This window comes from Vidua chalybeata, chromosome 15, assembly GCF_026979565.1.
Source record: "Vidua chalybeata isolate OUT-0048 chromosome 15, bVidCha1 merged haplotype, whole genome shotgun sequence".
In the NCBI taxonomy this organism is placed as follows: domain Eukaryota; kingdom Metazoa; phylum Chordata; class Aves; order Passeriformes; family Viduidae; genus Vidua; species Vidua chalybeata.
This window is the reverse complement of record NC_071544.1, coordinates 18,396,903-18,423,448: the sequence shown is the minus strand read 5'-3', so window position 1 is coordinate 18,423,448 and position 26,546 is coordinate 18,396,903. Positions and strand designations below refer to the sequence as shown.

Below are 26,546 nucleotides of genomic sequence, written 5' to 3'. Positions count from 1 at the left end.
TGCTGCTCACAGACCTGTGGCAGGCAGAGCACAGGACCCTGGGGCTCTCACTGCCAGCCCTGACCCCTGTGCCATGGGCATGTGCTGGCACCAGTGCTTCTGCACACAGGCTGACCTCAGGCACTGAGGGCACTGAGCTAACCATCAGTTAACCAACAGAAATAATTCTTAAAAGTTTAAAAGAAATTTTGTTATCTATATTTAACGGTTAAATGATGAGGGTATTGTTCTAACCTAAAACAGTATTTAGGAAAATTGAGTGCTAATGGATGGGAGAGTAAAATAAACACTGTGAAGGAAGTTCTGTACTGAGCATAAAATAGGAAGTTTGAGTCAATTATTCTTCACACACTGTTTAGATCCCACAGAAAGCTGAGCATGGAACTCTTCAGCCTCTCTAATTGAAACAAAAATCATTGGAGTGGAAAGTGTCCTGGCTCTTCAGGAGATGTCAAAGTACAGAACATGGCAGACACCTGGGGGTTTGGGAAACTGTGACAGCTACAAGCCGACCTCTGGCAAATTTAATCTGCAAATGGATTCCTGCTTAGGACAGCTAATGCTTTTAGTTATTGTAAAGGCTTGTTCCTGGATTTTAAAAAGCTGAGAATAAATGGATTTCATGATGCAGCTCCTATGTGTGTTGCATAACAAACAGGTGGCTTCTGGATCTGTTTAAATGATACAGTGCATTGAAAAACTTTGCAGAACTTATGAATACGTACGTATAATTCATGCACAATGGGGGAATGATTTTTGCTGCTTAATAAAGGAGAAGGGCCTTGGTACTTGTTAAAATGAAAATACACTGAAGATGGTGCCTACTGAAAAGGAAGGGAAGGAGGTCACTGTTGTGTTTATGCTGTTCACAGGCATTGCAGGGGTTTGTTACTCAGCTGGGCATTGCCTTTGGCCTGAGGTTTGGCATCTGGGGTCTGGTGGGAGGAGGTGATATGGTAACAATTGCTTATTCAAAATCTGTCTTTATTTTTCTTGTCGAAGCTGCTCTTGCCTCTTACAGGACACCTGCAGGTGAGTGTAGCTTGTAGACAGAGAGAGCCCAGTTCCTGGGGATAGTGTTGTGGTGCAGTTTTAATCTTTCTTCTCCATCTCTCTTTTCCTGCGGGAGGTCCATGTCCTTCCCTCGGGAGACAGGACTCCACAGACAGAGGTGCCAGCTGACTCGCCCAGAGCCAGCAGCACTTCCAGGTCCTGCGGTGTGTGGGGCTCTGGTCCCCTGGGCTGTTGCATGCACGAGGAGCTGCCAGCAACATAAAAATTATTTTTAAAGCATGATGCTAGTGCTGTAGCTCTCTTTGGCCTGCAGGAGAGCTTTGGTCAGCATATCTGCGCTGTGCTGCAAAGCCATGGCCAGGTCCTGTGGCTTTCCACAGGGTGAGAATTCACACTAACCTGTGGCTCTCACCACTGCAGCCAAGAGCAACCTCAGCCTCAAATACAATGTGTTTTCTTGACTTAAACATGTGGCCGGTGATTATAGAAAGTAAATCACATTCCAGTATAATTCAGTGAAGGCTCGGGCATGGAGACTTCAGGCTTATGCCTGTCTGATGAATGCTTTTGGCTTGTCACATTAGTAATCCCTGTATTAATGAGTGGCCTATGACATGATGTGGTTGACTGACAAATTCTGAAGTCATATATGTATCTATGTAAGTATATATACTTACATATATATGTAAGAATATATATGAGTAAGTGCCAGAGTTCTCCAAGGTGCAGTTTTACAATGTCTTGTATCAGCCTCTATGTGACAGCATGTCAGAAAACATCCTGGGGAGGCAGGCAGCTGTGGGCCTGGGAATTCACCTTTCCTCATAAGGTCACAATGGGTAGAACAAGCCTTCCCTCTTTTGCCTCTCATCTGAGGGTGTCCACACATTCCTCCAAGGGACGTGTGCTGGGTGTGCTGGGTGTGCTGGTGTGGGGGTGTGCTGGTATGGGGGTGTGCTGGGTGTGTTGGGTGTGTTGGGTGTGTTGGGTGTGCTGGTATGGGGGTGTGCTGGGTGTGCTGTGTGTGTTGGGTGTGCTGGTATGGGGGTGTGCTGTGTGTGCTGGATGTGCTGGTGTGCTGGGTGTGCTGGGTGTGTTGGGTGTGCTGGTATGGGGGTGTGCTGTGTGTGCTGGATGTGCTGGTGTGCTGGGTGTGCTGGGTGTGCTGGTGTGGGGGTGTGCTGGGGGTGTGGGGGTGTGCTGGGTGTGCTGGTGTGCTGGGTGTGGGGGTGCAGCATGGGTGTGGAATGTGGTTGTGCAGCATGGGTGTGGGACATGCTGTCCAAAAGACGTACATACTGGGCGTACTGGAGTCCTTGAGCCCTCTTGCTCTCTCCTGTGCTTCCCCTGGAATAAGCAGCCCCCAAGCAGGCAGTGAATCTCAGCAGATAATAATACAGGTTGTAAAATCTTGCACCTTCCCAATGAGATTTTAATTATGATACTACAGTTGGGAGAGGAAATCAAGCTGCAGTGCATCACTGTATTTACAGTATTATCCACCCTCTTTGTCCATTCCCTCTGCATCCTCCTGTTCCAGTAACAATTACACTCCCTGCTGAGGTGGCCCTGGACTGTCACACAGCTCCTGTGGTAGCTGTGGCACGCCAAGCTCTGCAGTTCCTCCATGGCATGGGGGTCTTGAGGGGTGCTGGGTGGGTGGGCACACATTGTGAAGGTGCCACAGGCCTGCACCTGCTTGTGCCAGCTGCCTGCTGTGCCTGGCCAGTGCCCAGCATCGATGATATTCTTGTGCAGAGTGAATCAAGACAGTGCTAAGGTGGGTCTTGGCAGCAGTGTGGAGCAGTGGGGTGCTGTGGGATGCAGGCCTGGGTCAGACCCCAGGCTGTGTCTGTGCACCTGTTTCCCTTCAGCAGCTGTCTGAGCAGTGGAGAGTGGGGGGCAGAGGGGACAGTGTGGGTCAGATGTAAGAGTGGGGAGCAGTGGCTGTCCTCTCACTGCTGCCCAGTGTGTGCATTTGCTGCCTGGCTGGGGATTTCTTGTGCCATAATGCTGTGGTTGGATTTTACTTCCAACTTCAGGTGCTGGAGTTGAGGGAACTTGTCCCCTGAGAGTTTCCTCCCTGTGTCTGTCAGTGGCTCAGCTAGTGCCAAGGCTTCTTCCTGGACTCTACCAAGACACAAAACCCTTCCAGTGGGCAATTGTTTCCCTTTGGTGTTCACTAGATGATGAGTCCAGAATACAGCCTGTCCATTCAGAGATGTGCCCTGAACAGGAAAGCCCTCCCTTCCCCCACAGTCCTTGGGTTCATTTTCTTCTCTGGATGCCACCAATCCCCCCATTCACATCGACCTTTGTGGTCATAAGTCACTGACCATTCCTACCCCCTTCCAAAGTCAAGACAGGGTGAGCCCGGACCAGCTGCCCGTGGGCACACACGTCCTTAGCACTGCCGGCATGGCCACCTCCATGGCCCTTACTGCACCCCCTGCCCCGGGACTCCCAGCGTTCGTAAGCTCCGGCTCTGCCAAAAAAGGGTCTGCTGCCAGCCCTCTGCTGGGATCTTGCTGCTCCCTGGGCAGACAGGTCAGGGAGCAGCAGTCCTTCTGCCTGAAGGCTGCAGGAGCTTCCCCAGAGACAGGGGTGTCCAGCAGGCAGTGACGCCCCGGGCAGGAAGGAGAAATCCCCGGGCAGGAGCGTCCTCGGGGCAGGTGCGTCACCAGGTATGACAGCATCCCGCGGCAGGAGCGTCCCGGGGCAGCAACGTCCCCAGGCAGGAGGGCGCGTCCCAGGGCATGAGCATCCCCCGAGCAGGAGCCTCCCCCGTGGTGGGAGCGTCCCCGGGCAGGAGCGTCCCTGAGGCAGGTGCATCTCCGAGCAGGACCGTCTGCGGGGCTGGGGCCGCGCCGCGCTCCGCCCGCCCGCGCGGTGCCGGTCGGTGCCGTATGGGAGGAGCCACCGGGCACCGCCGCCCCTGCGCCCCCCCCCGCCGCATTTGGCGGCCGCCGCCGCGGAGCAGGGCGCGGGGGGGGATGATGGATCCGCGGCTGCGGCTGCTGACGCCCCGCGCCCGCCTGCCCGCCGTCAATGGAGGAGGACGCTGAGACCCGTAAGATCAGCAGCAGTTTCCTGCGAGACCACAGCTATGCCACGGAAGGTGAGCCCGGCCCGCAGCCCCCGGCCCGCCCGCAGCAGGTGAGGCCGCCCCGCAGCGGCCCCGGCCCCGGCCCCGGTCCGCACCGCTGCGCATCGCTCCGCGCCCTCCGCCGCGGCTCTCCGCGCCCCGGGGCCGCGGCTGTCCCGGGACCGGGCTGGTCAGCCCCGCGGCGGCGGCCCCGGGGGCTGGGTGCGGGCGCGGCGGAGCCGCTGCGGTGACTCAGCAGCGCCGGGTGTCGCTGGGTGGGCTCCCCTGGGCCGGGCTGCTCCCTCGGCGGAGCGGGGGCCGAGCCGGGCGCCGGGAGCCGCCCGGAGCAGCGCTCGGGACGCGGCCGCCCCCAGCCCCGCCGGGCCCCTCCAGGAGCTCCTGCGGCTTCGCTCCTGCGGCTTCGCTCCTCCGGCTCCGGGAGAAAGGGGAATCCCGACCCTCCCACAAGCCCTTCCCCACTGGAGCGGAGCCCGCGGGGCCGGAGAGATGCGGAGCTCGCCGGAGCCAGGGGGATGCGGGCGGCGGCCGCGGTTCGAGATCGGCTTCCTCAGCCCCTGAGGGCGTGCGCGGTGCTGCAGGTGGCTGAAGCCGCGCTGTGGGGTGCGGGAATACGGCAAACGCTGGTGCAGATCTGGTCAATGGAGCAGTTGTTTCGGGGTTATTTTCACTACAAGCCACTTCAGGAAGGTGTAGTGAAGTGCGTCCTGACTGGTGCGTTGCAGATGCAAGGAGATGCCAAGGCTGTTGGACATGGATGTCACAGCCCTGGTGACGCTCATGTTGCATTTGAAAGTGGTTTCCCATAATAGCTCAAGAGCAGCGAAGATGGTGTGGCCATGTTCGGTTCAGGCATCAGAACATGAGCTCAGCCTGCACATGCTGCTGCAGCCACCACAAAGGCAGCTCCAGCAGCGAGGACTGAGGGAGGGATGGGGATGGAGCTGCTGTTGCCTCTGCTGTCTTCCCTGGTAACTGAAGAGCTGTCAGCTTCACATCAGCTCTGTCACAACCTCCCTTTGCTCTCTCACTTCAGGAGCAAAGTGCAGCTGATGTAAAACAAAACCGAACCCCCCACCCTTTCTTGTAGCACTGACACCTTCAATAAGGCTTCAAAAACCAGACTCCATACCAGAGTCAGAGCAAGCTTATTCATAGCTTAATTAGTAGCCAAAGAGGCTTTCACTTACTGTGTCATCCTCATGAGATTTAGAGGAAGCCAGACTTTGGGAATTTTGTCACATGGCTAAAGGAGGGTTTATCTAGTGGAAAATCTTTGGCTTCATACAGTAATGGAAAGCTTTGAATACCTGATGAGCCAAATAAATGGTTGTTCGTGTTGCTTGTGTGTAGCTGGAATGGAGTGCTCAGCGTGACAGCCCCCAGGCGCTGGGGAGGGCTTGTCCTGGGGCGTGCCTGGCTCTGCTGCTCTGCTTGGGTGTTTCACACTGTGGCCTGGGGTCCAGCAGGACGGGCTATAGGGCCAGGTGCCGCTGCACTGTGGGGCTGGCGAGTGGGCAAACCTGCCCTGGGCTGAGTGATGGACCTGTGGAGGCCACACCACGCTGATGGGAGGTTTCTGCTGAGAGGGGTGGTGTGGGTCAGTGCTTCCAGGAGGGTGCTGTGGCCAGGATGGGACTGAGCTCCCATACCTCCCAGTTGTCTGGCTCACATCACCATTTGCTGTGCTCTCTGAAGGACGATTTTGCTGTTGCTGCATTCTAAAAGGCAGCTGCAACAGCCAGCAAATGTAAAATGAGGCTATAGCTACCTTGTTGTGACCTGCTGAGAACTCAGGTTTCCTGGTGGGGAAGGGTGGAGGGTTGAGATGAGCCCGCAGTGATTTCTGCCGGTGACCCTGGGAAGGCTGGGGATTTTCAGTGGTAAGATCCAGTCTGTCTGTAAGCTGTGGCTGTATGCGGGCATTTTCAGAAAGACCTTGTGCGTCGTACTAGGGAACCATAGCAATCCTCTCGGTAGAAATGAAAGAGACAGAGGCATTTGTGCAGTGGAGGACCGAATCAGCCGGTGTGATCCCTGCTGTGGTTCCAGGGCAGGGGGAAATGCAGGAGAGGATTTAATGGCTGTGTATCAGCTGGAGTTTTTCTTCACTCCGTGCTGTATAGAACTCCAGAGTCTATGCAGTGATTCTGCTAGAGGGAGGCTGACTGCGCTTTGAAATGGTAGATTCCGCTAAGATAAAAAATTTAGATAATTAAGTTTTATTTTTTCTACATGTGAAAGCAGCATATGCCTAAAACACTGTAGTATCTGGTTTAAAAAGAAGAAAATCCTTCCAAATGCTGTGCAGCAAGTGCAGAGTTGCTTTGGAAATGAAGGTGTCTCTGGTGTGTCAGCTGAGGGAAATAGCCGGTTATGTAATTTGCTTTAGTGAAGTGTCGTTGTCACTTAAATAGGTCTGGTATTTTCATGCAAATGTGGGGTGAGGATGGTATTTCACAAGTGCACATTTGAATGCCTTGTTCTGTGCAGCTCAGAGTATTGCTGAGAAGAAACGGGGCCCTTGTACTAATTCGACTCGGGTTGCCAGCGAGGTGCTGAGGTGCAGCCCACGTCTCCAGCTGTGTCACAAGGTCTGCCGGGCACAGGGAGCAGGGTGAGTGGGTTCCAGGGCAATGCCAGCTCAGATCACTGTTGCAGAACAGCAGATCTCACATGAAAAATCTCCAGAAAATATGCTTGATTTGTTCTTGTTTTGCTTAAATCTTCATTGGCAATCCTGCTGAGTGCCCAGCCAAAAGCAGGACAAATTGAGACATTTGAATGCAAACAACCATTGGAGCAACTTCCACTTCTAGATGTGCTTGTTGGAGATGTGGCCTTAAGGGTCCTTCATGTCCCCTGCCCCAAGCTGGCCCATTTCAGCAGCTGGACCCAAAACTCCTCTGTCTCCTTTAGGCTTCAGGCTGTGGGTGTCGCCTGTTTTGTGAGCAGTGCTGTTCACCTGGCGTGTCTCAGAGTTCTTGTAGTGGCTGACAATTGGCTAAATACCTCCAAACAAGAGAGGAATGACATGAATGACCCTTTCCGTGAGCCCTGCCCTGAGCCCTGCCCAGCCTGTGTGCTCAGCAGGTTCAGGTGGGAAAGGAGCTCAGTCACTGTTCATCCCAGGGGGACAATGCCTCATATTGGTTCTCCGTGTCTGTGCACATCTGCCCTGTTGCAGTATCCTCTGATGAGGGAGAGATGCTGAGCACCAGGCTGGCCTGAGGGTCGTGGGGCCCTCTTGGGGCAGGGGGTTCTGGTGGCAGGGCTGGGTGGGCCAGGGCCAAGCTGGCCAAGCTGGCACTGCCTGTCCTGTCCCCCATCTGTGAGCTCAGCCAGGAGCCCAGCCCATCTTCTCACAGGCACCTGGCTGTTGGGATGGAATTCACCTCTCCAGCCCTATCCCTGCTCCCTCCTGTTGTTGCTGGATGTCCTGGGCGTGGTGTGGAGAGCCCACAGGCCTTGGCCCCACAGCAGCTGTGGCAGAGTCGCCTTTCGCATGAGGATGTGAGGCACTGAGACATGGCCCTTCCTGCTGGCGTGATGCAACAGACAGGAACTCTTCCAGGGTGTGATGGGTGCCTGCGTCCCCAGGGACCTGCTCTGGGGGGGCACTGGCAGGAGTCTCTGAGTGGGGTGTGCATTTCGGGTTGGGTGCTTTGGTCATTAACACAGTGCACACGTCCCAGGCCCAGCAATGGCTGTGGGCAGCACTGGCATGCTCCAGCCCTGGCACCCACGATTTCCAGCGTGGCAATGGGAGGAAGAGTAATGGTCTTGCCTGGACTTCATGGGGAGGTGGTCATGGCCAGGTGGTTGTGCTGTTGGAGAAGGATCCTTGGGAGTACTCGTGTCCCATGGCCATGGTGTGGGGCTGCTATGGGGGACCATCGTGGCATCCCCTGAGGGATGTCCCTGTTCCCCAATGGCTCTGCCAAGGGACGTTCTCCCCTGCGGGCACAGGGCTGACCCTGCTGGAGCTGCATGGCCTTGGGGATGTGCCAGGGCTGACCCTGCTGGGCAGGACAGTCATGACACTTTGCAGCCACTCCTGGGCCACTGCATGGCTGCTCCCTGCACCCTTTCCCTGGGCCTGGCTAATGCCCCTGCAAGTCTTTGATCTCCTGAGGGAGTGCTTCCCAAACCAAGTAGGTTTTGCTGTTGGGAAATCTTTATTTCCTTTTCCTGCTTTAATCTTGTTACTCCTTGTGTAACTCTCTGTCAGCATCTCAGTCATTCCCATCCTGCCTGAATTCCTGCCCTGCCATCGCGCTGCAGGAAGGGGCCCTGATGCCAGTGCCTCTCTACCCCGATGCCAGGGAAGTTTGCCTTGAGCTCTCTTGGTACAGTGGTTGCTTTTTTAAAAATCTGCATGTAGTCTCCAGGAAAGCACCAAGTGCAGCATTTCCCAGTGCTGGGTTAGGGCAAGAGCTGTTGGGCATTTCTGTTGTTGCAAACGATGCAAGTTGTTGTTTGGAGATCATCTGGGTTGAGATTTAATTAATCCAGGAACCTCTGTGAAGTTGTTTTATCACATGAGTACTTTGGTTACGAAACACAGTTGCATCCTTTCTGCTTTTTATTTATACACAGTACTGTGTTTAGACATCCCTTCCTGTTCCTGAGCCTGTGCTCCCCCAGGTGTGGAAGGACCCACATCCTGTATGCTGTCCAATACGGGTTTGCTGCAGAAGCACAGCATCACTCAACTGTTTGCAATGCTCTACGTCAAAGCTGATTTGGGGATACTTTAATCTACAGATTAATGAGAGAATAGCTGTGCCTAGGGACTCTGTAATCTAGAGATTACTGAGAGGACTGGGAGCAGGAAATTATGTGACTGACCCACTGCAGATGGACTGTGAGGAGGGTGCCTGGTCACTGGTGGTGGCTTGCATCTGTCTCTGTCTCCTCAGTTCTGTGCAAGAACCAAGCCGTTCCCTCTCCAGTGCTGGGGAAAGCTGGGTCACTCCCAGCAGGCACCAACAGCACGCAGAGGGGTGTGCCCTTACAACCTGGAGTTACCTGGTGTGGGGTCCCCGTGTTCTGGGGACCAGCTGCAGCAGGTCAGAACCCAGCACTGGTCAGGACCTCAAGCCCAGGACCTTGAGCTATGCTGTGGGTGCTTGCAGGTGATGCTTGGGGTGCCAGCCAGGACAGCCCCGTCATCAGGTTTTGAAATGGAATTGAGTGCCTTGGTGGAGTGGTCAGGATTTACTAAATGCAGAGAGACCCCCTCTGGTTCATGAGCCCCCTGAGCTGAACATTGCAGAGGGTAGGAGAATATTACTGGAAACGTTGCATGGTTGCTGTATCATCTGTTGTCTGTTGGAGACAGGACGCTGGGCGGGATGTGCTCCTCATCTGACCCAGCAGATTGCCCTGTGGCTGCCTGTGGGAACAGGAGTCTGCAGGGCTGTGCCAAACCCCTGACGCCTCCTCCCAAAAGAGCTGGTGAGATCTGGTGCCTTCAAGGTCAGTAGGTGGAAGGGCTTAATGCCGTGGCAGGCATGGTAATCATCAGCTTCCCTAACTCTGCATGCTGGAGCAGAGGTGTACCCCTGCCAGCAGGCTTAGAATCACAGAATCATATCACCATTAAGGTTGAAAAAGACCTCCAAGACTATTGAGTCCAGACTTGCTTGTTAGTGATTGGCTGGGGGAATAAATGCTTGTGGAAAAAAAATCCTTTGAGAATATACGTGCCAGGATCACTGCTGGATGGCTTGGAAATGCTGCTGTGTGAGTTGGTGCCTCCCATAACCGCTGGGAGGGATGCGTGTCGGCTGGTGCAGAGGTGAGGCCCGCTGGAGGCATGCTGGCCGGGCAGGATGCTGATCAGGCAGCTTAAAAATAGCGGCTGCTTCCTCGCTGCTCCTCCCCATGGCTCCGACGCGCTGAGCAGGCACAAAGCCCCAGCTGCAGGCAGGGCTGGCACCGCAGGGAGCGGCCGGGCAGTGCCGGGCGAGCGCCCCGGGCTCTGCCCGAGCAGCGCAGGCACCTCCCGGGGTCCGGGCCAGCGCTGGTGCAGCTGCTGCACAGCCGGTGTGCCTGCAGCCGACCAAAAGAACCACAGACTTCTCACTCAGCATCCCTGTGCAGAGCTGCTGTGAGTGACTGCCGGGCATCTGGCAGCCCTGGGCAGTGGCACCTGAGCTCTTTGCAGCCCTCCCAAAATCCCCATGGCTTGGGGAGCTGGCGATTGCCCTGCCCTATAGAGGGGCAGTTGGGGCACAGCAAACCTGGCACTGGCCTGGGCCTGACTCCAGTGCTCTGGGAAAGGCTGCGATGCCACTGTGGCCATCTGCCCCAGCACTTGGGCACTGGAGGCCAGGTGTGCCCACACTGGTGTGTTGTTTGTGTGCTGTCAGGAATGCTGTGCCCAGCTCACCTCCCTGCCATCCTCCCAGGAAAGGGGTGATTGAGCTGTTGGAGTCAATGTCTTCATTGAGGGCAGCACTGGTTGCTGTTTTTCCCTAATGCATTATGCACCTGATTTCTTGAGGGGAAAGGGTCTGGCCCAGGGGGTCTCGGGATGGGGCAGGTGGCTGTGGGTTTGTCTGGGGTTTCTGTTGTTTTGGTTTTCAGCTTTTGTCTGCTTGAGCCTCCAGCAGCACAGCACTCACTGCAGCTCCAGCTCACTGTTTCAGGTTCAGCTTACAGAGGGTGTTGTGGTCCTCTGAGGTGCGGTGTGTACCTTGGGAAGGAGGTAAAGTGCCAGGCAGGTCAGGAGCTCTGTGTTGTGACACCACAGGAAGCTGCAGGGGCCAGGACAGCGGGGCTCAGGGAGAGCAGAGAACTGCTTCCAGGCAGCTGAATATCCAGAAGGATCCTGCCTCCGTGGCAGTGCTGTTTGTCTGCATTACACAGAACTGTTGTACAGCCTTTTTGTTTCCTTCAGAGCTTGTTTCTTCACTTCCTTGGGTGCCACGAGTCAGCTGTTGGACCATCTCTTCTAATGTCATGCTAAGGCAGGTCCTGGGAATGGAAATGTAAGCGGACTATAAACCAGAAACCAAAGTAGCTGATTAATCCCTCATTCTGATCTGCTCTGTCCTGCATTTCAGCTGATTCCCTGGTGCGGTCATAAAACACAACCATTATCTCAGCTTCCCCAATATGCAAACAAATTGCTGTGATTTTCCTATGCTTGGATCAGTCCATATCCATATTCTCTGAACAACAATAAAACATTAATGGAGATAAAGACTGTTATCTCCCTCATGTCTATTTAGTCATTGGAATAACAACTTTAAATGTTAAGAGTGCTGAGATTTATAATGCCAAGCCTGCTCAGCAAAAATAAATCATGTTTCATAGAGCACATTACCATTTATTGCTGCTGTATTATCTGAAGCCAAGAGTGGGTGTTAACCCTGCGATAACGTCCTCAAAGGGGATTTTAAATAATTTTGTAGTTTAATTTAAAAATTCTGTTGATTGCCTAGTTTGATCTGCAACTCATTTTAGTGCAAGGGGTATCAAAGCCAAACCCCTCTCCAAATGCTAATAACGAGCTTGCTGAGCCATACAACAGTGGGGGAAGCCCCAGACCTCGAAATGGCTTCTGGTTCAGCTGTGGCTTCAGTGAGCCCAGCCCAACATAGCCACACAAGCAGGGCTCCCTAAATGTGCTCACTTTCAAGATGTTGTAGACTTTGGAAGACCAATGGGTTTTTAAAGTTTCATCTTGGTGTTTTCATTCTTGATATCTGGGTCCTCATCAGCTGATAGCAAGCTCATGGCAAGAGAGACATGTCTCAGTTGTGATTTGACGTGTGACCTGAGCTGGTGTGGCTCCACAGTCAGTGCCCTTGGGGTCCTGCCCTGCCCTCACTCTGCCCTGGCACCCTGCCTGCTGTCGGGGATGGAGCAATGCTGTGCCACAGCAGTGCACAGTGACGGTCAGCCAGCTCCAGACTGGTGTTCTGGGTGTCCCCTGGTTGGCTGCAGCTGTGTTACAGTGGTGGTGCTGCCCCTGGCTGCCTTGGCAGGGCTGGGGGCAGTGCTCGGGCCCCTGCCTGTGTACTGCTGTGCCACCAGGTAGCCCTGAAATGAGCAGTGCAGCCCCGGTGCTGAGTTATCTGGCATTTCCTTGCATTGCCTGTGTTAGCTCTGTGAGTAAAGGCAGGGCGGTTGGACCGTGGGGAGCAGCAGCTTCCCTGAGGAGTGCAGGCATTGACCAAACACCACGTGCCAGTGCCTGACTGCCCATTCCTGCACCAGCCTCGTAGCTGGTGAGCAGGGGTGACAGATCACTCCCCTTGCAGGCCAAGTCAATTTTACTGAGCGAGAAGGGGACGAGGTCAGGGAGTGCAGGGCTGCAGCCCTTAAGTCTGTCTCACCACAGAGCTCAGACTGATGGTGCCAGATGCTGACCTGTGTTGGGGGGGCTGTAGCTTGTTTAACACCTGGCTCCTACGTTAAACGTGCACAGGCACACAGTGCACATCACTGGGTGTTTGTGGGACAGCTCCTGCACTAACCTACTGCCAGGAAGAGTGCCCATCCTATGTGTGGTGTTCCAGGGGCACTGGAGCCCTCTGAAAGGTGCCTGGAGATCTGCAGTGTCCAGATGTGCAGGTAGGAGGCTGTTCAGCCAGTATGAAATCGCAAGAAAACAAGCTCTGCTTCCATGGGGTCCTGCCCTGTAGATCCCTGAGGTACTATCCTGAAGGCAGGGTGCATGGCGTGGCCCCCTGAGGCAGGAACCAGTGGAAGCTCACCCACCTATACCTGCCTGTGGATGGGACATGCCTGCTGTTCCTAGTTCCACTGGAAACCTCTATAATGACTAGGGGAACCCTTGCACTTGCTGTTTCGGAGCAGGAGATGGGGTCTGCTGCTGGAGGTTAGATATCAGCAGTGGTAGAGGTTGCTCCAGCCTCAGCTGGCAAGTTGTCCGTGGAAACATGCATCTCTGTGGGATCTGGGGAATGGAAGAGAGAGAATTAGAGAGGCTGTTTTGGAGAGCCCTCCCTCACAATCCCTAAATAAACTTGGCCTTCGTTTCAGCAGGCTGACAGATTCTTAATTATAATAACAGCGTGAGCAGTGTTGCTTTGTAACTGGTTCCCCATTGAAAATTTCTGGCTAGCAGGAATGGTGTGCCAGATGTCTGCCTGTGATTGCCTCTGCTTAGGAAGCTCTGTTCAGGTAACACTCTCAGCTGGAGGATACGAGTCATGCTGGGATCTAGGGGTAGTCTGGTTGTTTGCCTGATTTCTTGGCAGAAGCCAGAGTCCCATCAGAATCTTCGCAAGCGTCTCTGTAGCAGTTTCCTTCTACAGAATTGCTCTGTTTGAAGGCAGCAGAGCAAGCAGGCACCTGCACCTCTCTCAGCAGTGACAAACTGTTCAGTTTTGGCTAAGTTTCAGTGATGGTGTTTCTCCACTCTGGCCTTGGGTGAGGGCTCTGGTCTGGGGGTTGCTGTAGCCAGCAGACCCAGCATGATTTCCATCTGTAGGTCACGGCTGGAGTCCTGCAGCGATGGGACCCTGCCTGCTCCTGGTGATGCCTGTGAGTCCCAGGAGCTTTGCTGGCTTTGCTCAGCAATGCTCTGAGCTGTGAGCTGTGCTTCTGCTGTGTTCTTTGTGTTGAGTGGAAAGCAGCCCAGGGGGATGGGCTGGGGGCTGGAGGAACAACCACTGTGGGGAGTCTCCGGACTGACACAGCAAGTGTGATGGAGAAAACCCAGTGCTGATGGGCTGTCGTGCTGCTGGCATCCTGGAGGTACCTGAGGGAAGCCCCTCTGCCCCTGTAGAGCTCAGTACAAGCTCTCCTGCAACAGAGATCTGGCTATGGATGTTGTTTCATACTGTCATTTGGCAACTTGATGTGACATTTTTCATTGGGAGTCCTGCAAAGTGCAGCAATGAGGTGTTACTGATGGAGCAACTCCAACTATGACAGGGTATTCTGCTTTTTTTTCAGCAATAGAAGTCATCAGGCAGAAAAACATTGGGCATAGAAACAAAGACAGAGATCTGTACCTGTGGCACTAAATGGTGGAATTCACCCAAGATTGTGAAGATGACGCTGTGCAGAGATTACCTTGTAGCTGGGGCTGTTTCTGGTGACAGTGAGGCCAGATCCAAGTCTCCCAAGGATCTTTAGATGGTCAGAGTTCCTCATCATTGCCATCAGTGGGAACAGTTTCTGCTGACAGGCTGGTTTGGAGGTCAGCCTGAGTCAGATACTTGAGAATTCGATCTGGGTGTAGCGTAGAAGGGAGAGTAGTAACTCTTGGTTCTCGTCCGACACACTTTCACAAGCAGGTCTCAAAGCCCTTGATAAACAGGATCTTACAGATGCCAGGCTGGGCATGGGTCTTGCTTTGAAGTTGCAGCTGAAGTCTGCCTCGTTTGCATGGGGCTCTGGGGAGGACACTGAAGTCTTGTCATATTTGGACATTTGATAGAATGTAAGAACTTTCTAATTAGGATGTTTATGAGTTAATCACATATGAAACTTCATCTGCTCCCTGCTGCAAGCCTGAGATGTGTGTGAGGATGTGGGGAAGTGGATCATCCTTTTTTTGGCTTTGTGTCACCCTAATGCATTATCTCCATCTGGTTGTCTCCTCCCTCCTTGTGTCCCTCAGCTGGAAGTGCGTACCAGTGGCTATTAATAGATGAATCCTGCAACAGTCTGTTCTTGCAGATGGGATTCTCAGCTTCTAAAGCCTAAAACTCATTACAAATAAAGCAATACGCTGTGTGGTCTTTAATACAATTAGCCCTGCTCTAAGTTAGGCTCTCAGGGCCAAATGCTGCTGTCAGTTTCCATGAGAAGGTTGCCTGGGAGTGTCATGGCCTGTAGATCCCAACCCACATGTTCCCTTGCCCTGGCTGATTATGGACACAAGCCGTGGTGCTTTGTCTGCTAAATACAGGTGTGAGGTCCCGTCTCTGACATCTCACAGGGATGGGAGGACTGTGCTTCTACATGTCTGTGTTGCAGAAGGATGTTGTCTTTTGAGGCCTTTGACTTACCACCTATCCTACCATCTCCTTGAACAGCCAAAACCAGCCACAGTGCAAGGTGTCCTCTTTGCACCAAGGTTCTCTCTCAGGCAGGCAGACGCCATCTCCCCCTTTCTGACGGGGTGTTCTACCCGTGGAAGGAGGCAGAAGGACAGAGGAATGTTCACAAGCATTTTGGGGACCCCTTTTCTCAGGGATGAGCAGTTGTAAATCAAAAAGCCCATAAGGCAGTTGTGTCTGCACTTGTTACTGTGCATGTCTGTGTGCTTGGCTGCACACACACGCACACACGCTTGTCACTACCTCTAGTGACTTGGAGTCTTGACTCTTGCCTTTTTCTTTCACTCACCCCTGCCTCTTCCCAGCTGCCCAGCTTCTCACGGGGCAAGTGAGTGGGTCCAGACATGGACCTGCTGATGTGGGAGTAGCAGGAGAGTGGTGCAGGGTGAGCCAGAGCCTCCTTCAGAGGCAGGAGGAAAGATTCTGCACAGAACTGCCAGAAATTGCTCCAAATTGTGCTCGTGTCTGGTGCGTTTCCCTTTGCCAGGGACCCAAGCAGCCTGGGCAACCAGAGGGGCTTTGGCGTATTATTCTTAAAGGCTTTGTTTCTTTAATTAAGAGGGCTCTGCTTTCTCTTGAGAAAGGAACCTGTGAGGCTGTTTTCAGATTCATTTTACCGCGCCTTGCACCTTCTGGAGGGATGCATCTCCGCAGGAATGCTCATGTTCCCACGTGCAGGAAGTGTCTGTCCGTGTCAGGCTGGGTGTCTTGCCCTATCTCAGCATGTGCTGGGGCCGGGCAAAGCCTCTTGTCCGACTTCTTCAGTGTGTTTACAGGCTGTGGCTTGACCTCGGGAGTGACCACAGCAGTGAGCATGGCCAGTGCCAGCGCTCCTCTCCAAACGGGCACCGCAGCACCAGCTCTGCTTGCACCACTTGTCCCACAGTGGTGGTGCAGCCAGGCTGAGGAATATGTGGTTTTCACTTCCCTGGCTGGCAGTGATTTTCCTGGCTCCAGGGAGGAGCCGTGCCCTGGTTTGAGGTACTGGTATACAGCTGAATTCCAGACTTGGAAGGCACTTTGTTCTTGGTCTCCTGATAGCTGCTGCTTCACCAAACCTCTTTCTTTCCTTGCCATCTGTTTCTGACAATGTGCAAAGTTATTGATGAGGTGATGAAATCAGAGGACTAGGGTTTGCCAGAAAAAGGTTTTTTTCCTCTGCATATGCAGTCTCGGGCCTTCAAATGAAACCAACCCCCTGGAAAACCTGCAGGCTCAGGGCAGCAGCTGCTGGGCTGGTGGTATTATGAGTAGTGGGTCCAGGCAGTACCTTCTCAGGGCACATGCAGCTCTGGGAAGAGATGTGGGTGGTAATTAGCAGTAGAAAAATACACCCTGATATCACCGGAGCGAGCTGCCCCCGTTGAGTGCTCAGTGTTCACCACAGTGTGTTTCCACCATCACGCCCGTCTGCCTCCCGTGTGAGCCTGCTAACAGGCAGCTTGGCTGGCTTGGTGGACTTAGCCTTTGTTAGTCCTTGGAGGCTGGAAGGCTACTTTAGGTATATTTAATTACAGTTTTTTCTTGCTTAGTGAATAGCTGCAGTTATTAACATGGAGTGGAAAGGGTTACAGGAGATGGCAAATATTCAAGGCATTCTTTTGTCCTGTCCTCCAAAAGACAGAGAAAACAGTTACATTTATCAGCAAGTGTTGTTTTCTGACTAGCAGAGTTTGCGAGCAGTTTTCTGTGTTTCTTTTACTTTTCAAAAGCCATTGATTTTTGCAGTGTTGCCATTAGAAAACAAGGCTATGAACTGATGTATTCCTGCATTTTAAAATGGACTTTCAGTCTCCTGCTGTCTTTTTATTGGTTTCCCAGCTCTGCTGAATGTTGCTTAAGTCAGCATGTTGTAGTTGGCCTGTGGAGATCCAGGTCTGGCTGGTGTCACTTAAAACCCAAATGGCTTTTCAATAATGTCAGTGTTTCTGGACTTCCTGCACAGGAGCAATGGTGGCCACTCCGCACAGCTTGTACTGCCTCAGTATTGACTGGGAGCATTTGGCTAATCGCTTCCTGTAATTAAATTCTTCACTAAGAATAAAGTTAATCTTCTCAGAGCATATAAAACCTGACCTGCAGCCTGAGCAGGCAGAAATGCTGCTATTTATAGGCACCTTTATCCAAGTGTAAAGGGCCCATTCCCAAAGCAGAAGCAATTAGAATAATTAGATACTCCTTGTCCTGAGTCAGGGATATATAACAATAAACTATAAGTGATATGGTAGTTTTCTGCTTGAGGTTCCATAGACTCTTGAGGTTGGAAGGAACCATTTTGCCCATTCCTCGTGACTCTGGTAAGACACCACTCAGCCCTGCATGTGTGATGGGATCACCAGTCCTCCTTGTCAGAGTGCTGAGGCTGGCTGGGGTTTTAAAGCTTTTTAGATTTGCATTTTCTCTGTTTGATGATGCTCAATAAGTTTGGCAGAGAGAAATGGATGAGACTTTCCCCAACTTTTTTTCTCTTTGTTTACATAAACACATTAATAAACTAATTGCCCAAATCCTTGCTGGCCAGCAGAAGCATTAAGCTTGCTATAGGCCGCTGACAAACCATATGGTTTGGTCCCAAGGCTTCTTTGGGTTTTTAGAAGAAGTTTAAAAAGTGCCTGTTTGCATCATCTTGAAACATTAACATTCCAAGCACAAATAGTTTTGCATAATTTATTATTCTCACTGTAGCTTTGCTCATACTCCGAAGTTCAACTTCAAAGTACTGCATCCTCACTCCTCATTATTTATGTACAGCAAAACAAAACAACATTAAGTGCCAACCAGGCATTGCTGTGTTTCATTGGATGGAGAAACTCAGACTTCTTCTGTAGCCATATAATTTCTTGTTCAATTATTAAGAGCCAAATTCAGAGGGAAGGTAACATTTCCAGCATCCTTTCCTGGAACGCAGGAGTGCTTCTGGAGAGAAAGTATGTGGTAGTCAGAGGATGCCAGGTACTTGCCATCAGCTGTTCAATTTGGACAATTACAGTACATTTGTCAGTTCCACTTTTATTCAGAGTGAAATCCACTTGCCAGTTCTCACACACTGTTTCAGTGCAGCAGTATTTCATCAGCAAACAGTGTCAATGGTGCCCGATATGACAGGGCTAATATCGATTCCCCCAGTTTATTTTGTAATAACCATTATCTTTGCAGCAAATATTGTATCTGAAATCAGAAATGTGGGTGAAACATGCAGCAGTGTCCCAGTGAGGAGAGTGTTAGGGAGAACCCAAAAGCAGAACCCTGGCCTGCTTCACTGTGAAACCTGGTGTGCCAGCTGGGTTCCCCTACCATGATCTGGGGTTCCTGCCCATCAGTTCTGCCCCAGCTGGTGGACTGTCATGTAGAGCACTGGGCAGAGGCTCTCATGGTCTGCATTCCTCCCATCATTGTGCAGATATGGGTACCAGGAAGATGTCAGCCACTGCATTAGATGGGGGCTGAATAAATCAGTGTGCATGGATCATTGAGCCTCTTTGTTGTAAAACAAATGGCCTGTGGTCAGTTAATCATATAAAGAGACAACTCCCAGGCCTCATGGCTTTATTCATAAGTACTAAATCCTCTTGCAGTTTCATAAACAGAATTTCTGTTAAAATATGGGGAAATTGCAATCTGGAACAGTGGTTAGAGATGTGGCTGCCACATACTGTGGAGAAGAGGAGCAAGAGATTTTTTTTTTTCTTGCAAAGGTCTCATCTCTCCCTCATCTCAACCATCCCTTTGCCTTTAGCTCCCAGGTCTCCTTGAGCTGGACACCTGTGCTTGCCGTGTCTGCCCAGCCTCGCTAGGTGCTGTGGGAGCCCTGCGATGGACAGCACGTGCCCTGGGCTGCTGGTCCAGGGTGTCCTTGTCTGTGGCTGATGGCTGTGGAGCCTTCAGTCCCCCGTGTCACAGCCCCTGGAATGGGATGCCTGTGGGCTCTCAGCCGCCGCGGCGCAAACGAGGACTGGCAGCAGCCGGGGCCCCGGGCGGTCTGGTTTGTCTTGGCATTGCCCCATCCATGTGATGTGGCCATCTCGGTACTGAGAAATCGCCTTTGTTTCCTGCCCTCGTTTCTCCCTGCTGCAAGGAGAATGAGTGTGCTGGAAGGTTGCCTGTTCTGATGGCAACTCCCAAAGTCTGTCTGCCCTCTGCTTCAGTGCGTCCCCGCTGCTCTGTGGTGAGTGCCAGACAAGCGGGAGCAGTAGAAGGTCACAGATTCACGGTGTTGTTTTATCCAGATTTACCTAATTCTGTGTTAAATGGCTTTGAGGTGGCTCCCAGCCATGTGAAGCTGGGCTCTCTAGGCCATGTCCAAAGGGGCAGCTACCTTCCCATAGCACCTCTCTGCTTGGCCTGTGGTCCTCGAACATCCATTTCTTCTGCTGAAGGCCTGGAATTGATGTCCGTTGCTGTTCCATCATGATTTAAAACAAGCCCCCTAACTGTGGTGTCCCAATTTACAGTTCGTGTTTCAAGAAAGTGGCTCTTATGTGTTGCCAGCCCTCAGCACGTTCACTTGTTAAATTATGCACATGCTAATGAAGTGTGAAAATCAGCCAAATAACATCTCTCTATAATCGCTTAATGTCCCCAGAGCATTGTGGCTTTTTTTATTATTATTATTTTATGATTTGTGACCCCTTCTGAATAATGTTTCTGCAGGGCGTTCTTCCAACAACTGGGGTTAATTAATATTTTCACTTTTTCCCCTTCTGAATGAAGCCCAAACTTGCTCACAGCCCACAGTGCAGTTTGTTTTCTGTTTTGAATTAAATAATGCCTAGATTTCTGTCAGAATGGGAAGCAGCTTTCCAGCAGAACTGTTAAAATCCACACCCTTACCCCAGCATACACCTGGGCATATGGGCAGGGATTGCATCCGTGCTGGGTGTCCCGCAGTTGCCCTTGCTGCCACGGCTCTTTTGCAGAAGTGATGCTGCTCCTCGTGCCCCTGGACAGTGTTCCCCATCCCTGGGATGAAGCACTGCCTCGTCACATGCACTGGCAGTGGCTGATCTGCCCCAGGCGTTGCTCTGGAGTATGAGACCATCTCATATCCCCAGCCCTCCCTCCCTGCCGTGGTGGAGGCCGTGCAGACGTGGCTGATGCTGGCTGTACCTGTGCTAGGAGGATGTTGCATGGGCAGCTTGTCACTTGTCAGTGGAGCTGCTGCTCCCCCTGCCTGGCGTGAGCCAGTGTCGAATGCAGTGTTTGGATGCTGCTTCGCGCCACCCGAGGTGGGTGTGGGCGAGTGTTCATGGTACTGACCCCTCATGTAGCAGAGCTTGTCCCAAGTCCTTCAGCGTTCTGGGACACCACCAGACTTGCAAAGGCCTGGCTGGGCTGGCAGTGGCATTTGGAGTCCCCGGAGGCTGATGTGCGTTGGTGATGCTGCGTTTGTGGGGAGCTCTGAGCTAAAGCTGTGTGTGACTGAGGCAGCTGAGGTCTGCTCTAGGGCCTTGCTCAAGCAATGTGGTTCTCTCCTGGTGAGCCTCACAGGCAGGAGCATGAGAGAGGGAAGCCCAGTGCCTTGTCTTTGGATGAGGATCGGGTGGACCGTGGATGGTGTAGAGAAGCAGTGCTGCCTAATGCCAGGTAACATCCAGCTGGTTGCCTAATGTCAGGTAACCTGCTTTCTCACTGACAACACGAAGAGACTAAGAGATGAAGTACCCAGCTCCCACCGAATTTTTAGAAGGTGAGGTCTGTAAGACAACATACTGTTTATCATACTTTAGCTTTTCAGTGGAAGTTGCTGGATGTTGTATAGTTATGTCTGTTGGGTGTTGACCATGTGTGCTGCAGAAGCACTCACTAACCCTTCTCCTGCTGCATCCAGGTGATTTTCACACTCACCCCACTCCTCTCTGTCAGTAACAGCCTTGTATTCAGGATTGTTATGCCTTGGTGTCACACACCATTCACCTGTGATTAAAGTGGAGTCACAATCTTCACGACTAACCAGAGCTTCATTCAAAGTGCTGTCCTGTGCTAGCTGTGTCCTCTGCCTGATGCTGCAGCCTGCTGGGAGCTGCTGTGCTTCAGGACAAAAGCTGAGAGCCCCTGTTCCCCATGGACATGGGTAGTAAGGCTGGGCAGAATCAGTCACAGCCTGTGACAGCAGATTTGTGGCAGAGTCACAAACTACTCAATGGGAGCCTTGGTGGCCTGAGGACTGGGTGCTCCCCAGGGCGTGCTGCTCTGGCTGTTGTGCTGCTCGTGGAGCTGCTGGCAGAACAGCTGCCTTGTCTGGGCAAGTGACAGCTTCCTGCCCTGCCTGGCCTCCCAGTGCCTCTGTGCTTGTCTCCACATTTGCCACTAGTTTAGAACAGACTAATCACTCTTCCATGCACTCTAGCTGGTTTTGCTGTGTGGCTGTGTTGGTGATAAAACCTCGCTGGGAACAGCCGGGTTCAGCTCCAATTCTGGTCCCTGCGCTGTGGCGGATGAACAATGTCAAGATTATCTCGGCCCAACAGTTTTGTCAAAAATATTTTCCACTGATCCTGCCTGGGGAAGCACCATGTTCAGCTTCAATGATACAGCCCTGACACCAGAAAAAGAGCTTCCAGCAAAGACTTTTAATTCCCTGTCAGATTCAACATAATTAAATCCCTCTGGCGGGAAGAGGGCTTTCACTGGATCTAGTGAATGTCCGTGCTTCTATTTGGAAGCCTCTAACACCCCGGAATTTGTTCCCTGAAACAAACAAGGGTTTTGTTTCCACTAAAGATAGCTGTATATACGAAATTTGTTATTTTTCAAGCAGAAATATTTATTATTTACACTTGTAGTTTGTAAACAAGTGTTTTTCACTCTCTGTAACTTATCAGCAGGAGCAGGAATGCTGCCTTGCCCAGAGACCTTGGGCCTTCCCCAGGGACTTGAGGCATTTGGGTGCTTTCTGCACCCCAAGTGGCAAAACTTGTAAAGTTCAAAGAGAGGTTCATTTATAGCTGCAATCTGCTCCTTCAAGCTGCTGCACAAATCACATTTAAGCAATTCATTTCAGCGGCTCAGGACATCATTTAATGAACCCAACTAAATTGAAAGAAAGAAAGTTTAATTAAAATACTGCAAGGAAAATGTCTTGAGACAAGCTCTTCCAGGAGCAGATTGAAAATGATGGCACAGACATCTGTCTTCCATGGGAAGAAATGTTAAAGTCGGCAGAAAATTTAGTTTGTGATGAGTTTTAGAGGGAGCAATAAAGCATATACTGTGGTCTGGCCCCATGCAGGGGCTCTGGGTCACCGTGAGCTCTTGCAGAGCCTTGTGAAGGCTTTGTGCCCCAGCAAAGAGTGCTGACAGTGGCAGGCAGTGGCGTTGAGCCACGTGTGGAGGCAGAACCTGACAGTGGCCACCTGCCACGGGTATCTGTGGCACTCTGGGAATGGGGCACATCCCAGAGGGAGGACCCTGAGCTTCCTGAAGGCACCAGGAGGGCAATGGGGCGTGCTAACAGGCCATGCCACCTCCCAGAGAGGGGGGCTATGGGCACTGGGACTTGACTGGGACACAGGCAGGGGAAATGCTGCTGGCAGAGCACTGCGGTGGCTGATGCCAGTTTGAAATATCCTCTCTGCCCAGACATGGGCACTGAGGTGGGGGTGGCACAGCCCAGTGCCTGCTCCAGTCCAATTGTGCTGCCGTCTTACTCAGTACAGCCCCAGATGCTGGATTAAGCCCTCTTTGGCTGATTAAATTCAAATCTTTGCAACAAATACCAGGGACTGTCTGCACTGTGCTGGTGTGTTTGCTTTCCCATAGAATTGGAATTGGAGCGTTAAGAACATTTTTTCAAATGCTGCCACTCTGACGGGCGCGGCTTCTGTGGGTGCTCGCTGCAGAGAGGTAGATTATGGCAGAGAAGGGTCCCATGCAGAAGGTGTTCATATTCCATCAGCCACATTCCCTATTTGCCTCCCCCCATTCCCATCATGTGCCAGATCCATGGTGTCTCCCCGCTGACCCACTACTGTTCCTCATTGCTGACCCACCTGTGTTTCTGTCTTGGTGCTGCCTCCCAGGCTGACCCACCTGCAGGCAGCTCATTTGGTCACCCTGTGCCCAGGTGTTCCCTTGGGCACCCATCACTTGACCCTCCACGTGTGCAATGTGTTTTGTGATCCTTTGTGGAACCCAGTGCCAGGTTTCTGTGAGAAGCTCCTGTCACAGCAGGTGCATGTTGTGCCTCCCATGTTCAGCCAAGGGGCTTGTTCCAGGGGCACCAAACTGGAATAATGTGACAGAGAATGACATCAGAGCAAGATGGTAACAAAATTGGGTTGTAAGCTGAAAATAGCTGCTCTACATGAGAGCAAAGCTTGCTGCTTCTGAATTTTACTCACTTAGCTGACATTTGGGTACTTCTAATTAAAATTTTTCAACAGTCAATAGTTTTTGCTGATCAGCTAACAGATGGCTGCAGCAAGATGACCAGAAAGAAAGACTGCATGGCACATGAAGTGTGTTGGAAAGCATCCATCCCAGTGTCTGCACACCGACCCTTCTCTGTAGGAAGAGTCTGATGCAGGGGTGTGCATCTGAGAGTGTCCTGGGTTTGCAAGGCAGCATCCCCAGGACACAGGTGTGTGCTGAGGGTCAGACCTGGTGCTGCAGTGTTCAGCACAGTGTTACCTTTTGAGAAAAGCAGCTTTTGTGCTCCTGCTGCAGATAAAGATCTTGTAAATAGTAAGGGCTCAGTATTGTTACCATCTGTGAGTTCCTGCTTCTTGTGTCAGATGTTCAGGTTTTCAGCAACCAGTGATGTCCCTGGAAATCACAAGTTTTCAGAAGGTATTTTGGAACCAGGTCACTTTTTGCGTTGCTTATGCCTTTATGCCCATGCATGAGAAGTGCCCAGACAGTTGTGTGGCAGAAATCATTGGAGTTTTTAAAGGTTTTAGTGTGCAAAGGCTGGAGGACTTGATCAATGCTCAGCTGCTTTTTACAAAGTCTCATTTTTTTAAGGGTGTATTTTGCATATGGACTTGGATTTTCCATCACTATTCCTAAGCCCAGATCAGCCATTTTGAGGAGGTAGTGTCTGCTGTGCCGCTGAGGCTCTTGGCACAGGGATGGCAGCGTAGATCCTGCAGTGAGCCAAGGGACAGAGCAGTCGGATGAGTTGCCTGGAATGCTCTGGCAGCGTGAGCCAGCACCGGCAGTGAGTGCGGGGAGCAGCTGAGCACAGGGCAGGGGGTGTAGGGGGGCAGGGGGTGCAGGAGGGCAGGGGGTGCAGGAGGGCAGGGCAGCCCGAGTCACTGCCCCAATGCTGTCCTCTGACCCGGCCCTGGGACACGGGGGCTGCCCTGATGTGCCCGTGGGCACGTGCAAGATGAATAACGTAGAAAAGAATAGTAAATGGAGAAAAAAATCATTCAGGAAACTGTGGGTTTCGGTAACTGCCAGCTCTCAATCAGTTTGCTTTTAAGCCCCTAAGATTAGCTCTGTTGGTTAGAGCATGGTGCAAATAATGCCAAGGTTGTGAGCTCAATCTCGGTATGGGACAGTCACATGAGTGATGGACTCAATGATCCTTGCAGATTCCTTCCAACTCAGAATATTCTGTGATTTCTTAAAATAAGTTGCTGTGCTCTGTAGACCGTGGTTTGTGGTTATCTCAGGTGCACATGCAGAGGATCTGTCCTGCCACAGCCTGGACCGTTAACTGAGGTAGCACCTGTGGACCTCTCCCACCCCACCCAGAGCTGGGGCAGTGGTGGGGTTGACTGGTGGGGCTGCTTGGGTCTCCTGGCAGCTGGGTGCTCTGGGGCACCCTAGAGCAGCTGTTGGTTTTCCTCACAAAGTGAGGGTTATTTGCACTGCTGGAGAGATTCTTGGGTCCCAGGCTAATTGTCTTGATTTACGTGCTGTTCTGCCACCACAGGTGTGATGTGTAACAGCTTAATAAGGTGTTCATAGCCTGACCAATTAAAAATTGCCATTAATCCAAGAGCTAATGAGTTGTGAATCTTGATGCAGATAGAAGAGTTCTGTGTTGTGTGCATACCCAGGACCCACCAGGACTGGTGGGCAGGCATGGGTGGTGCAGCCGGTCCAAAGGCAGCTCTACTGCTCTGCTTCATTCACTCTGTTCACCTCCTCAGATGGGCTAAGTTGTGGCTCTGCCTGAAAGCTGCCCTTCGCTTTCCTTTCTGTTTCATTGTTCTGCTCCTGTCGATGACCAAGCCATCGCATCCCGAGGCTCTGTGGTCTCTGCTGGTGCATTGGGCTCTGGAGCAGCTCTTGCCCCACTCCTTTTGTGTCCTTGTCCTGGGCACCTGGGGCCATGAGAGCCTCTGCTCCCTGGGAGTCTCTGTGCTGAGCCCTTCCATCATGTTATTTCCTCCTGAACTCTCCTTTCCAGCAGTTCCAGTAAATTACACCTGGCCAGGATGGTGGAGTGATGTAAATTCACATTCTTGCACGCTGGCACTCTGAAATGGGTGCTTTGGTGGGGGACGCTGAGTGACACGAGGGTTGCTGCCAGATGGGAGTTTCTTTCGTCTAGGCTGGGTAGCACAAAATTCCTCTTTGCTGTAACAAGGGCAGAGAAATTTGGAATGTGCCAGTATTTTTAGCTCTTCAATCTAGGAGCGTTATTCCATTCTGGGGAAGAGGAGCAGCTGTTGCTAGCTCTGCAGCACCGTGTTGTCTTGATGAGGAGCTGTACCCAGACAGCAGAGCTCAGCAGGGTCCAGCCCGAGCTGCTGGGAGTCCCGTGTGAGCCGTGGCTCCAGCCCGGTCCCTGCAGGAAACAGGACTCGTGGTGGGCAGAGGGATGGGGGCCTGCCCGGGGCTGGGAGCTGTTCAGGCATGGTGCTTTTCCACTGAGCCTGTCCCTCCCGCAGCAGAGCCCTGGCCTGGCTGGGGTGCAGGGGTCGGGCAGGTGTCGTGCCATGCTGTGCTGTGCTGTGCCATGGCTTTGCTGTGCTTTGCTTTGTGGTCTCAGCAAGCTGTGGTGTTCCAGGGCATTTTGCTCCTGCTCCATATCCTTACTGGGCTTAATGCAGTGGAATTGATTTCCGTTTCCTGGGCTATGATTCACCTCAGCAGGGGATAATCAATGCAAATCAATCACATGTGATTTTGCATGCCATTAGATTGCAGTTTAACCTCTGGTGGCCTCTGCCCTCCCACCTCAGTGCCGTGGACCACACAGTTTGGGGCAGGATTGATGGCCCAGGCTCCCCACACTACCCTGCACACTGTACCTAGCCCTGTTCAGTGGGACTTGGATGCCACTTCCTTGTCCCCTTCAGCTCCATGGCCTTGCCCAGGCTTTCTTCCTCTTTAGCCTGACGTTTCTGTACCTGAGGGGCCCTGAAGTCCCCCCTGTTCTGGCTGTCTCTGACGCTTTTTCATGGGCAGGGAAGGGAGTTGCG

At 52.3% G+C, this 26,546-nt stretch overlaps 1 protein-coding gene across 3 annotated transcripts in view; it reads left to right on the top strand.

Moving 5' to 3' along the window:
• Window positions 1-26,546, top strand: part of PPP2R2B (protein phosphatase 2 regulatory subunit Bbeta) — a 63,469-nt gene that overhangs the window by 17,237 nt on the left and 19,686 nt on the right. Inside the window, exon 1 of one of the 3 annotated variants that reach the window (XM_053956761.1) lies at window positions 3,961-4,132. The exons of the other annotated variants lie outside the window; for them this stretch is intronic. Coding sequence (XP_053812736.1) covers window positions 4,063-4,132 — 70 coding nt within the window. The 5' untranslated portion in view covers window positions 3,961-4,062. Of the gene's footprint in view, window positions 1-3,960; window positions 4,133-26,546 lie in introns of those variants that run through there. 3 annotated transcript variants of the gene reach the window in all.